At 42.6% G+C, this 13,540-nt stretch overlaps 1 protein-coding gene across 1 annotated transcript; it reads left to right on the forward strand.

The window, feature by feature from the left end:
- Positions 1 to 1,234: 1,234 nt before the first annotated feature.
- gapdhs (glyceraldehyde-3-phosphate dehydrogenase, spermatogenic) lies at positions 1,235 to 12,909 on the forward strand. The gene is made up of 11 exons (XM_055042038.1): positions 1,235 to 1,304; positions 7,882 to 7,941; positions 8,189 to 8,285; positions 9,973 to 10,079; positions 10,505 to 10,595; positions 10,682 to 10,800; positions 10,889 to 10,970; positions 11,721 to 11,872; positions 11,955 to 12,117; positions 12,196 to 12,293; positions 12,408 to 12,909. Exons 2-11 carry the CDS (start codon positions 7,913 to 7,915, stop codon positions 12,475 to 12,477), a joined length of 1,008 nt encoding a protein of 335 aa, XP_054898013.1. The 5' UTR covers positions 1,235 to 1,304; positions 7,882 to 7,912; the 3' UTR covers positions 12,478 to 12,909.
- Positions 12,910 to 13,540: the final 631 nt, after the last annotated feature.

Consider the following 13,540-nt stretch of genomic DNA (forward strand, 5'->3'; position numbering starts at 1 on the left):
CAATGTGTCCTGCGTTTTGTCGCACCAACCGCAATGTAATACAAACAACTAGAATGATAACAAATACCTATATGCTGCCCCTCTCTTACAACCCCACAGGTATTTTGTAAAATCCACCACTGCACTTTGGCAGATGATTCATAATTTCTCCCAACATTTAAATGTCTTACTTTTAAACTGGAATTATGAACATTTTCAAAATACTAAGGAATATTTATCAAGTGGTGTGCATTGCCAGCTAAATGCCAGCCACGTGGGTTTGTCAGTGTTTAAATGAATTTATTTATGCTGTTTGCCAGTAGGTGGCAGTAATAAAATAGAGAAGTCTGAGTCAAACCCCAAATTTAGAAAAACAAGCAGCTCTCTACAGGTAACATTTATGACTTTTTTATTTTTATTTGTATTTTTTTTCCATTGCGTTGAGAGGACTTGTTTCCTATGTACAACAGGAGAAGGTGAGCCGTGCTATAAAATGTTGGACTCTGCAGTGAATTGCACTGCAGGGATTCCCCATATTCCACCACAAGTACGCATCCTGCCTCACGTACGCGCTCTCTGAGTCTGACGTGTGGTGACGCTGGGGGTGAAGGAGGAGGAAATTCAAATTTTGATTTCCTCAACGCGCAATGGTTTTAATTATTCAGACCGAATGTAAAAAAAGAAGAAAAAAAACCCGATTGATCCCAAAGGGAAATTAAATGTTGCAACTCATTGAATCAGATTCAGAAGAATTATCATAGTGGAATGAAAATTAGACATTCCGCATATAAGGTCTGTGTAAGAAACTATAGGCAAAATAGGGTCAGGATTAAATTGACCGTGCAGTTTAATCCTGAACAGTATGATGCAATGCAGAGGATCTAACCTGCTGACGACCACCCAGCTGCTGCATCTCCTGTTCCTGAGTCTGTCTACAGATAGTGATGGTTCCAGGTTTTATGTGCTTAGCACTCGGTCGCATTAACTAGTAATTACGAGCATGTGAGAGAAGATGACATCATTCAGTCTCTGGCATCCTGTCTCTTTGATCGCCGGCGGTTCATTTTACAATCCGTCATCACAAAACCCAGCTTTCTTTATTAGATGATGATGTTCTGCGAACATGAGTTCAGCCAGGCCACCGGTGACCATCAGTCTGGTCGCCATCGCAGCTGCAGAGAGGCCGTGAGGAGTCCCTCGTTCAGAATGGATGTCGTCGGCAGCGGATGGAGTGACGTCACGTCGCTATGGCGACCCAGGCGGTATAAAACGTGAAGCGTGAACGGCGAGCTGCGCACACTGACTCAAGCAGCATCAGCAGTGAGGTGAGTCTGAGCTCCGCGGCTTCATATCTGAGTGTTATTCGGGTTTCTAAGCTAAATGTCCAAACAGATTTCCATATAATTTCCATTATGTCAACGTTCTTGTCCGAAACCCTTCAAATATAAATGAACTTACGTCGCCATGGAGGTTCTACGTCACTTGCGGAAGCTTATGGCCATGATGCGTTCGCGTCCACTTCCAATGTTAATAAATCAGGTGTTGCGGTGCAGAACGGGTTGTGAAGGAGTGCTGTGTGGTTTAAGTCATTTTTCTGTCCGCATTTTGCTTTTAAGCGATGCCTGTAGGAAGACAGACTGGAGAATGGGAGGGGATGCGCAATGGCCTCTTAATCTGAAAGAGAGGCTGTCCTTATGTTGGTTTGCTGCATATTGTTATCGCTGGCGCTCAAAGTGCGCCACGCCGGGAATTGTGCTTAGTGGGAAGCGGAATTATGACAATTTTAGACAGAAAGTGTTGAAATGTGGGAGACTGCGTGACTTTGTCAGCTCGCAGCGTCACTTCTGCGGAAGTAGGCTGGACTCCATGTTATGTAATCCGAAAACCAAGCTGTATTTCTCCCTTAGTGTAGCGGGGGGAAAAATACTGAAACACTTGAGTTTTATTAAAAAAGAAAAAAAAAATATGATGGAGAATCCCACAGGCTGCTTTCATGGTCATATTGTTTCACGTGTGCGTGATGACTCTGGTACTGGGATGAATGCATGGAGCTACGTGTCTGCTCTGCTCCTCTCCATGAAGTCTGACGACGCCAAACACTCGAGGGATGAATGGGAAACAAAGTGAACAGGAATAACTTGGTGTATCGGGGGTGAAAAGCTGGTTAAAACTCGTGCTATTGTCCTCCTGTGACGCTACCGCGGGGCAGAGAAAAAGTGGCGCAGTGTCGCGTGATTCTGCCGCAGTTTGACACGACGCTCGACGGGACCTGTTGGCGAGGCCTTGACTTGATCTGCATTGAAACCTAGAAGAGAAGGGACGCAGTGACGTGTGGTTCTGGTAGCTGACAGGAAGATGCAGCCATGTGAGGCTGGCTGAAGGTCATGACGGGAGATGATGAAGGGCACAACCAGGCCCAGGCTGCTTCACTGATGCTAATCCACGTTTTGTTTTTCATCTCAGTAACTTCGTATTTTTCACATTGTGGTCACAGAGACGGAGCTTACCTTTACACCATACTGAAGGGAAGGTTGCAGGCAGTAAGCAGCATCTTAGCATTAGCTATAACCTAGCTTGACTATAAAGGCCTTAAGCATGTAGTAGTGAAAAATAAACAGGCGTTCTTTGAGTAAATATTTAATGTTCTGCTTTTTAAAATTAATATTAGAACATATTTGCATCAAGAACTTTTTGTCATTTTTAGTCATATTAACAAGTCATGTTAGCTAATTTGGCTCCTCATGCTAATTATGTTCAGGAGAACATAATTAGCATGTTCTTAGAGCTAACAGTTTGTGTTAGCTCACTGATTATACTTAAGAAAATGCTACAAACTTACAAATACCTTCTGACTACTACTAATTAGCCTGTTAGCCAATGAGGCAAGTCCTGAAGAATGTGAATAGTCCCTGCCAGACATGGCAGGTTATTGGTACCAAGTTATCTCAGGCTCTTATAAGTGCATGTGTTTTTCCCACATCTCCTCCTGTCAGCTAAAGACTTGCTGCAAAAAGCATAGGGTACAGCAATGATGATGGCCCTGAAGTTGCTGCTCTCTGCTGGTCAGCCGGATGAAAGGTGGCGATGAGGTTTTTCTCATGCTGTCTACAGTAAAAGACAGGTTTTGCTGTTCCTCACCAAGAAAGTGCCTAGGTTTAGCTTTAGTTTCCATCTGAACAAGTTTCAGAACGTGGCTCTCAGATACACCTCCTACTCATGGTCATTTACATACCTGACTCATTCATTCCCTCTGAGCTAGCTCTAGAATAACTACGCTTTCCCCACTGAGTGGTGGTTTGGTTAGTATGAGTGTCCAGTTTGATCATGCAGCGGCGCCTACAAACCGGTCGCTGGCTCGGATTTGTGTGAGAGGAAGAAATACTCAGAATGACTCAGCATTCTTTGCCTAGCTGTCACCACTTGTTGAAAATGAGCCATCCCACAGAAAAGAAGGTTCAGACATGGCGTCGTAGCTCAATGAAATCCTATCAGTGGAATACTCCAAATTAGCCTGCAAAGTTACAAAGAACTGTGAGAAACATCACATTGTTGCACATATTCTTTCATTTCCTTTGCTTAGTTGCCACGTATACCTCTTCCTGAATTTCTGTGTTGTTACACGTCACATCTGCAGAGTTGTCTGGATGTTGTAGCATTTTTTTTTTTAATTTAAAACAAATTTAATTTACAGTATTATGGTGCAACATCTGATTTTTCTTAGTATTGTGCCAGTCTGGTTTAACCAATATTTGTAGCAACAGTTCACTACAGCAGGAAACACAGCCCATGTGGGGGCAGTAAAAAGCCAGATGCTTCCTTGTGAAGATTGAGTGTGTTCGCATATTTTAGACAAGTGATGTGATGATAATGAACATTTGAGTGACTCATTCAGCGCCACAGAGAGACATCTCTAAAGTGCGAATCTAAAAAAGCAAGCAGCAGACATGGTGCTGAAGAGGAAGTGAGAGAAATTGCAAGTTAAAGGAAAGTCCTTTTTATTGCACAGAAAAAGAAAAATCGGACTCCAAAACTCCGAAAGAGGCGGGTCGGAGGAAAAGACATTACCTAATTGGACAGAGACGTTGCAGAATAGCCAATCGACCCACTGCAGTGGAAAAACACTGAGGAGAAAGAAGGTGTGACAGAGGAATAGGAAGCTGGGGGAAGGTTTGAATAGCCAAGGGCGGACCAAGGAGGAAGGCTGGGGGGTGGGGCGCTCTGGTGCGGGAAAGTGAGGATGCACTCGGTCAACTTGCTCACCCTTGTGAAATCTCCAACCAGTGCATAAACTGAGGCAAAGCTGAGAAAAGAGGCAACTTGATGAACTAGGGAATGAGTAAGGGTTTGCAGGAAATGAGTGCAGTGAAAGTCCTGCATCATGTTCGTCTCTGATCCTCTCGCGCTTGCAGTTTTTAAAATCTGGACCACCTGATGCAGTCTGGTGAATGTAACCTTTTTTGGTCACTGGTTATGAGTCATTCCTCCCCCCAGTGGTCCCTGGAGTTCTTCCCCCCTGCTGTGTGTCAGCTGAAAATGGGCCAGAGCCTGGGGGAGGGGAGGTTGTGCAAAAAACAAGAGAATCAGACTCGGCGGCCGCTGAGGGGTCGAATTCAAGCTATCGGGGCTCACTGAATTTTAATGATTGTGTCTGGATTTGGGGTCATGAGAGAGGTCATGTTGGAGTAGTTACGTCTCTTTTTTTAATACCTTAATCATTTAATTGAACCTACTTTCAGGTAGGTTTGAAGCTTTGTTTTATTTTCCAGACCCACCTTCATTGAAAACCTGAACTGAAGGTTTTTTCCTCACCCTCCTGTCCTTCCTTATCGAGGAAACTCCCAAACAAACAATAGTAATAACAGGTTATATCTTGTGGAGTTCTGCTACTATGTCCTGTTTTTTAATTGCTTCCCCTTCTAACATATTAATGAGTGCCACCAGACTGGAAGCTGCAGCCATTAGTGCGTTACCTCACTACTCCCCGCCGCACAATGGTGTCTCTGTGAGGGGTTCAGTGAGTGCAGTCCGAACACCAGACTGCGGCTAACTGTGCCGTCTGTTGAAAAGAGGCACAACTTCAGGGTGAAGTTAAAGTGAAGATAACCCTTGAAACCTTTTATATCTGCCTACTACATAAAATCTGGAATACATTTATATTTTAAGCTTCCTTAACCTTGGTTAAGTTTAATTACCAGCTTATTCTCATTTATGGATCGAGACATATGCTCCTAACTAGCTGAGTTTAGTAAACTCTTATAAAGTTGAGCCATCAGGGCAGAAAAAATGTGATTTTAAATAGAAATAAAGTACAGTTTACACCACTTGCAAATCTGATTTACGTTTAGGTTTCATTTGAGGTTTTCAAGATGACTTTAAAAGTAAAAAATAATTAATGGTAATCACCATTAATTGCCTGCATGCAAACATGATATGAGAAACTTTTCTGCAAAACAAAACTCCCTTCCTACCCTATTAAAGAGATTTGCATTTATGCTTCTAGTTTTTGCAATTACTGTCTCTTAGTTGAGAAATTTGTCCATTTTCTCAAACCACTTACAAACTAATGCAGCGTCCATCCTCCTTCCTCTGCGCCTTTCCATTTGCCAATCCCTCAAGCAGCCTCGGGGCAACACTGAAGGGCACGAACGGGATTGTTTCGTCAAGTGTGTGCAGGTTTACATGACGTGCCTCGACGTGTCGCTTCATCAGGGAGGCCGTGAAATTATGACATTTTCCACATCTGGAGCCACATGTTTGAGATTCATCTTCTTGTTTAGCAGAAATTTCCACCTGCTTTAAGATGCAGAACGGACCACACACTGTTGGATCGGTTGTCAGCAGGACGGCCATTTTGTTCTGGGAACCCAGTGCAACTGCTTCTGTGCAGAGAAAAGTGATACGTTAGTATTCATGCAGGAGGAGAGGAAGCAGATCACAGCCTTCAACCCTTGAATTTTGTGAAAACACAAAGTGGAAACAGATCTGTCACGTTGCACACACACTCACCTGTTTGTCTCTCCTTTAGTGACCTTGTGTTTTGGATGCTGGCTGCAGAACATAAAATGGCTGCTCTACCTTGAAGAAAAAAACACAATGAAGCACAGAAACAAGATCATAAAGAGCCTTTTGGATCAATCAGACAAAACATAATAGTTAATAGCAGTTCAATAGTTGACTCGTGTGAAAAAGTACAGTAATCTTGTCATCCCAGTCACAGGATACTCCAGATATCATCAGCATCACTGTTTGTACTGTTCTGTGAGGTAAAATTCATGAATTGTAATCTGGTTACCCCTGCAGTCTATTTAAAGTACTCCCACAATGCATTTCAGGGGATTGACAGCTTGTCCCCAATGCCTCAACACACAACAGATTAGGAGATTAGAGTAGCTTGAAAATGACAAGCCGGTGCCACCTTACCTGTTCCACCCACACACACACCCACACACACACACACAAAGCTGAAGTATTTTGGACACATATTGTTTATATATTAATATGGTTTCCTGTTACAGATGCTCTAATCAGGCACTTTCAAGCTGGTTTTCAGTTTTCTGAACTGTCTGACCTGCTCATTATTATTTTAAATGACTTAGTTTTTATTCTGTAAACTATAACTCAGGTTCTTCGATAGATGAATCTTTACTAAACTCAAAGGGTATCAGAAATGATGGGCTTCTCTGATGCAATTAATAAAAAGAGGGAGGGGGGGGGAACCCCCAAAGATTTTAAATAATTTGATCTAAAGATAAAGGCAAACTGGCTGATTCACAGACTCTGGTCAATTTATTGGTGCATTTCATTTTCAGCTGTTGCTGCACTGCAGTATTTCATACGTTTAGCCCAAAATGGGTCGCAAGCGGTCACATGATTTCCTCAAACTTTTGTCATCTACTATAATCATCAGTATTTAACTCATAAGCATAAATATTAAGGAATACCATGAATACTTATCAGATTATGTAACGATCTCCATGTTTCAAGCAGATGCAGTCCTGCTTAGAGTTTAAACAAAATGGACATAAAGGTAGTTGAGCCTGCAGATAAATCAGCTGCATGAAACGGCGAGGAAAAGGAGGTCGAATAGTTGTGTCACAGCCAGACCTTCCCCTCTGCTGGGCTGGCGGATGCATCTCTGCTGCGTTGCATACCAGCCGCTTCTTCCCGGCCTTCGGATCCCTTTGTTTTCTAAACATGTCGCTGCATGGTGCAGCTCCTCCACGCCTCAGCAGAGCAGGCTGGGGAAACGCAGATTTTAATGGCCTGTATTTTTACCTCCTTTGTTGATGTCAACCAAAGCCGGAGAATCTGGTTGTAAAGAGGTTTTAGCTGCTGCCTTCTGTCCTCAGGTCACTTGTAGCACAGAGAAACTTCAGGTGCTATATTTTCATCAGAAATGACATGAAAGGAAGATTTCTGCATGGCTCCTTTCTAATCCACATTCTTGTGCTTGATTGCAGAAATTATTTTTAGAGATATGATGACAACTTCATCATATGCTATTGGCTCTCTAAGTTTAATCTGTGGAGTTTCAACCTGCCTGATCACAGAAAAATATAGATTTTATATAAACAAATCCAATTTTCTACATTTTCACAAATGGACAATGTGGCTATTTTATCATAATATTATTCCGGCTTGTTGTGTATAAAACGGGAGTTTATGGGTTGGTAGCAACACAATTTACCAGTCCGACCTGATTAGCTAAACTTGTTTAAAATAGTCCCCATTGTTAAAGTCCTCACAAATCATTTTGTTTTTTTGTTTTTGTTTTTGTCATTCCTGTTGTCTGATGTTTAAACTCCAAATTGCTGTTAAATGTTGACATTTTTCGTCAGAGGTTAGTTTACGTCAATCATGTGGCTTGTGTTGATTCTGACCGGCGTTTGTTTTGTTGTGCAGGAAACTCCACAGGCCCTAAACAACAGCAACCATGTCAGACCTCTGTGTTGGAATCAATGGGTGAGTTTCAATCTGATGTTTTATAAACAGGATCAGAAATGACTGTCAGGAAAAGCACACGGTCAACTATGACGGTCACTTCTCAACGTTTGTCCCCAACATCAGGGAAAGTCTTTAAATTCACAGTTGAGTTTAGCTTTTAGCATGACGTTTGAGTATGATGTACATATGTCTCATGACAACTATTATTTAATGTTGATAAAGATTTAAAAATTGGTGTTTGATATCTATCTGTCCATCTCTGCAGCTTCGGTCGCATTGGCCGCCTGGTCCTGAGGGCATGCCTCCAGAAGGGCATCAGAGTCGTGGCCATCAACGACCCCTTCATCGACCTGCAGTACATGGTGAGAGAGCTTTGTGCTTGTTGGGTTACTGTATGTTGTGTTAAAGCAGAGATGTGGAAGAGCAACATACTTAGTGCGGCCGCTGGTCGAATTCAGACAAACTTATTTAACGGTGAGAACAAAGTGCTCAGAAAAACACAGAGAAATATGTCAAACTTACTGATGTGTTTACCCTACAACCTTCTACTGCTGGAGTAGCTTCAGGGCTGGAGAAGGAGGGAGAATTAGCAATTCAGAGGATTCATCGTCTGAGGATGAGGAGAGAGACGTGACCGAGGGACAGATTGAGGTCAGAGGTCAGATTAGCTGCTGCCAGCCCGGGAAGAAGGAGTCCAAATGTTTGTTAAGAACTAGGAATGTGCAATTTTAATCATTAATTATTTTTTTGGATTTGAAGCTTAAATGTTTTTTGGAAAATCAAGTTTTTTTGTTTTTTTTGCACCAATGCATCTTTTGGGCTTCTGTAGATTAAGAGTCACCATGCCCAAGGCCACCATCTTGTTTGACAAGCATGTTTAACAGCTTCTATTTATATTTATTTGGACTTTCAATGCAGGTCGTATTAGGGCCAGGCTATAATATATTTTGTTATAGGAAGGAATCTTATGATAATACAGTTGGAATAATGCAAAAAAAAAGTCATAATTTTATGAGAACTCCAACATGGAAGATAAACAAGGAATGTTGTGCCTGGCCTTAATCCTCATACAACTCACAGAAGGGATGGTAGAAATAAAAGCCTTATTTTGAAAATATTAGAATAGAAAATGAGCAAAAAAAAAAGAGATTAAAATCAGATCTGGTGTGAAAAAAAATCTTACGTTTTATTTTGAGACATATCTGAAGAAGTAATGTTTAATGTAGGGAGGGGGCAGGTGTGTGTGTGTGTGTGTGTGTGTGTGTGTGTGTGTGTGTGTGTGTGTGTGTGTGTGTGTGTGTGTGTGTGTGTGTGTGTGTGTGTGTGTGTGTGTGTGTGTGTGTGGTGTGTGTGTGTGTGTGTGTGTGTGTGTGAATAGTGGAAGAAGGAATGATGATGGCATGCGGAATGAACAATGAACATGTTTTGGCAAGTAATAATAACAATCATTCCGAATCAAACAGAAAAAGCAAGAAGAAAAATAGAAGTTAATACAATTAAAAAGTGTTTTAAAAAAAGATTAGAAACACATCTTCACTAATTACCATCTGGGGAAGTTGTGGCCAAAACGTGAAAATGCTGAACATAGAAAATGATTGCAAGACTTAGTCTATTCAATTAAACTTAAAACATAAAACCAGAATATCTGAGCGGTAACTTCAGCGATGTGATGTTGCATTGTTAGTTAAGCTGGCGGCAGAGAACAAAAACGTTTCTCAGTCGAGGGAAGAACAGAAAGTTATATGTCGGTTTCTTAATGAAAGGATTGAGAGGCGATTTAATGTGATTAAGCTTGTTAAAGCAACTGGAGGTCTAGACTTTCAGTAACTACCCTGGATTGAAGGTTTTGATGTCACACATGCCATCCAGCTGTGGCACCAAGGCAGCATGACACCCAGACAGGCTGATTTCATGCACAACAGGAAGCAAAGACACCGTCAGAGTCTGAATCCAATGATGATTATTGATCCAGAAACTAAAGAAAAGACTTTGTGATTGTTACCGTTGTGGTTCACCGTCACTCATCATTTCTTGCCCTGCCTTTCAAAGGTCTACATGTTCAAGTACGACTCCACCCATGGCCGCTACCACGGCGAGGTCTCCCATGACGGTGGCAAGCTCTACGTTGATGGAAAAGCCATCTCTGTTTTTCAGTGGTAAGTGAAGACGCTTGATTAACCTTCAGACTTCCTGACATCTGCAGATTCCAGGAGGCTGATGTGATGTTTCATACAGTGTGATTATGAAGACGGTTATTGTCTTAGACACATTTTTGTGTGAATTTTGTCTTGTTTTTTTATGTGTATGAGCGAATTCCTGGCTTCGGAATGAGGCTTTCTGCTTCACTGTCTGCGGCAGCTGTTGGTTTAGCTCATTGTGTTTCAGAGTCTCAACTGTGGCGATGGGAAAACCGGCAGGATGGTTAGAGAGGAGACATTCCAGCTTCACGACACATAAAACCTTCCTGTCAATTTACATACCAAGGACCTGAATGCTACATTACAGTGGACAGGATCTACTTTTCTCACACGGATGGAGCCAACACACATTCATTTGTCTCTGTCTCCTATGTTTCCTCCAGTATGAAGCCTGCTGAGATCCCCTGGGGCAGCGCTGGCGCCAAATACGTCGTCGAGTCCACTGGAGTCTTCCTCAGCCTGGAGAAGGCCAACGTACGTACACACAAAGAAACGCTCAGCGGATTACACACGGCGTGGAGGGATGACTCCTCGCTTTCTAACCTGTGTTTTCGTCACAGGCTCACATCCAGGGGGGTGCACAGCGCGTGGTCGTGTCCGCCCCCTCACCTGATGCCCCCATGTTTGTTATGGGAGTTAACGAGGACAAATACGACCCGTCCTCCATGACCATCGTCAGGTAACGATCCCTTTGAATTTTATTTCCAGCTTGCAGTATTTTATAAGCCTTTCTGAGTAATGATGAGTTTTTATCTGTTTTTACATAGTAATGCCTCCTGCACCACCAACTGCCTGGCTCCCCTGGCCAAAGTCATCCACGATAACTTTGGCATCGAGGAGGCTCTCATGGTAAGAAACACCAGATGGTCTGGAAAACTCGGTTTGTTTGGGGACAAAAGTTGCAATATTTGTTCAATTTTCAGCCGGTGCGTTAGTTGTCACATTGCACTGTGTCAAATGATCCAAGCTGATTGAAGTACCAGTTCCCCCATTCGCCTGCGGTGGCACTGCACCAAAAACCACCGAAGAGAACGGCATAAAAACTGCAGAAAAAGACACTGCGCACAAAAGACACTGCGCACAAATTTGTTTTTTGCAAAATGGGAACAGAAACGGAATGGCAACCGATTTTAGCTTTTGTTGAATATCTTTTTTAGTGTTTGATCAAAGACTATGAGCCAAATTTTTCTGGTAGCGTTAGATTTGTGTGTTTTGGTGGCATTTACCCAGAACCCCCTTTGCCATAGTCCACTTTCTGCTTCCGGAGTGGTTTTCCATCTGCTTGGTGTTCACATATGTAGTGGAACCGCGCCAGAGTTGATTGCAACAAAACCCAGATCTGGGTTTGTAAGCTTTTGGGCCGTTTAAAAGTTTGATTGATGCGGACAAATCAAACTTTAATGTGCACCAATAAACAAAGAAACAAACACACCTCCCAAAACACACTGAACTTTCCAGCTGAACAGACTAGTTTGATTAAACAAGACTAGTGATAATTTACCCTAAATCTGTGTTATCAGGATATTGTGGTGCATTTATATATTTTTGGTTATCTTAAAGGCGTCAGTCCTTCACCCAGTGTAATTCTGCCTTCTGCAGACCACAGTTCACGCATACACAGCCACCCAGAAGACAGTGGACGGCCCCAGCGCCAAGGCCTGGCGTGACGGCCGCGGCGCCCACCAGAACATCATTCCAGCTTCCACCGGCGCTGCCAAGGCTGTGGGCAAAGTCATTCCTGACCTCAACGGGTACACGACTGCTCTGCTGCTAATTCTGTCTGAAAGCAACAAAGCAACAGGCTCTAATCTTTCTCTCGTTCTCTTCTTCTAGCAAGCTGACAGGAATGGCTTTCAGGGTGCCAGTGGCGGACGTGTCCGTCGTGGACCTGACCTGCCGTCTGTCCAAGTCCGCATCCTACGCCGAGATCAAGGAGGCCGTCAAGAAGGCCGCACACGGACCCATGAAGGGAGTGCTGGGCTACACTGAAGACCAGGTATTTTCCTGAACCTTTAGCTTTTTATTTATATAAAACTGAGGTCTGTTTCTAATCTACAACGTTGGCGTTTGCCAGGTTGTGTCCTCTGATTTCGTCGGAGACACCCACTCCTCCATCTTTGATGCTGGCGCCGGCATCTCCCTCAACGACAACTTTGTCAAACTCATTTCCTGGTGAGTTTCTAACATAAAGCCTGTGGAGCAAGAACCCTTCCTAACCTATGAGATGCACTGAAATAAACTAAAAAATTAAAGTTAACTTTTACTTACCTTTGTTTTTCCTTGCAGGTATGACAATGAGTACGGCTACAGCAACCGTGTCGCTGACCTGCTGCTGTACATGTACTCTAAGGAGTAGACACTTCCTGTCCTGAGAGGAAGTGAGCAAAGGGACCACCGCTAACCATCATGAATCCTTCCCTTCTCTTTTACACTAAAGCCCCATCCATAGCCAAATCATAGCATCTTTAACCCCTGTAGCTCTACTACAGTTTATGTAGGCAGCAGCAAATGTGTGTTTGAGTGTTTTGAGTTCATCTGTGTTTTCCTTTAATGACAAGGCGACGATTCAGTGAAAGTATTTGTGTCCGTGTTCCCCTTCTCCTACTCCCACGGCTGATTTAGATGTGTAATTATGACTGAGTACTATGGTAACTACTGTATCCATCTCACTGTTAGTGTGATTTTAAAAGCTTCGTCACCAGAGGAAGGAGGAACCTGAGCGGCAGACCTACTGTTACTCTAATTATGATTCAAGAGATGACAAAATAAAGTTTGAAAAAACCCTCAACTCCTCTGTCATGGTCCAGCTTCATTTCTTTAGAATGGATTAAATGTTTAGTTTGTGTGTAAAATTGACTGAAAGGGCTAAAAGATGCAGAGTTTAAAGCAAATGTTGTGGCTGAATGCCTAAATACGCCAAACAAATCCAGGAAAGCTTAAAGATGATGGACGATAATTTATTAAAAGTGCCAAGTTATTCCTTCAGGCTTCCATTTTCTGGCCAGCCAATCAGCTAAGAGAGGATCCATTTGATTGAGAATAGCTCATTTATAAAATACCATCAGGTAGAAGTAAAACACACTTTTTCAAAAGTATTTTAAACTTGTAAACCTTTGCAGAAGTAACAGTTTGATTGCAAAGTATGGCTTACTTTTGTTTTTTTAAATTACACACCAGAAAGAGGTTAAAAAACAAAAGCATAGCCTCAAGTATAAACTCAAACAGCTGAATATCTTTTATAAGGTAATTATTGTACTTAATTTCTCAACACAGCCTGCACACCCACCTCATTAGGCTCTCCTGTCCATACTTGTTAACACTAACCCATCTTCATCTGGCTGCTTCCGGTTAGGATTATAGACCATAAGACTCAGATTCTCCACAACACAAAGCAGTTCTGAAGGAAACAGCCGCTCTAT

This window comes from Poeciliopsis prolifica, unplaced genomic scaffold, assembly GCF_027474105.1.
Source record: "Poeciliopsis prolifica strain line A6 unplaced genomic scaffold, Auburn_PproV2 SCAFFOLD017, whole genome shotgun sequence".
In the NCBI taxonomy this organism is placed as follows: domain Eukaryota; kingdom Metazoa; phylum Chordata; class Actinopteri; order Cyprinodontiformes; family Poeciliidae; genus Poeciliopsis; species Poeciliopsis prolifica.

Bases quoted from the DNA above. Each gene is read 5' to 3' on its own strand.
- gapdhs (XM_055042038.1), top strand. From the start codon at position 7,913: ATGTCAGACCTCTGTGTTGGAATCAATGG. The intron at 10,801-10,888 runs GTAACGATCCCT...GTTTTTACATAG, and splicing joins TCCTCCATGACCATCGTCAG to TAATGCCTCCTGCACCACCA. The intron at 11,873-11,954 runs GTACACGACTGC...CTCTTCTTCTAG, and splicing joins GTCATTCCTGACCTCAACGG to CAAGCTGACAGGAATGGCTT.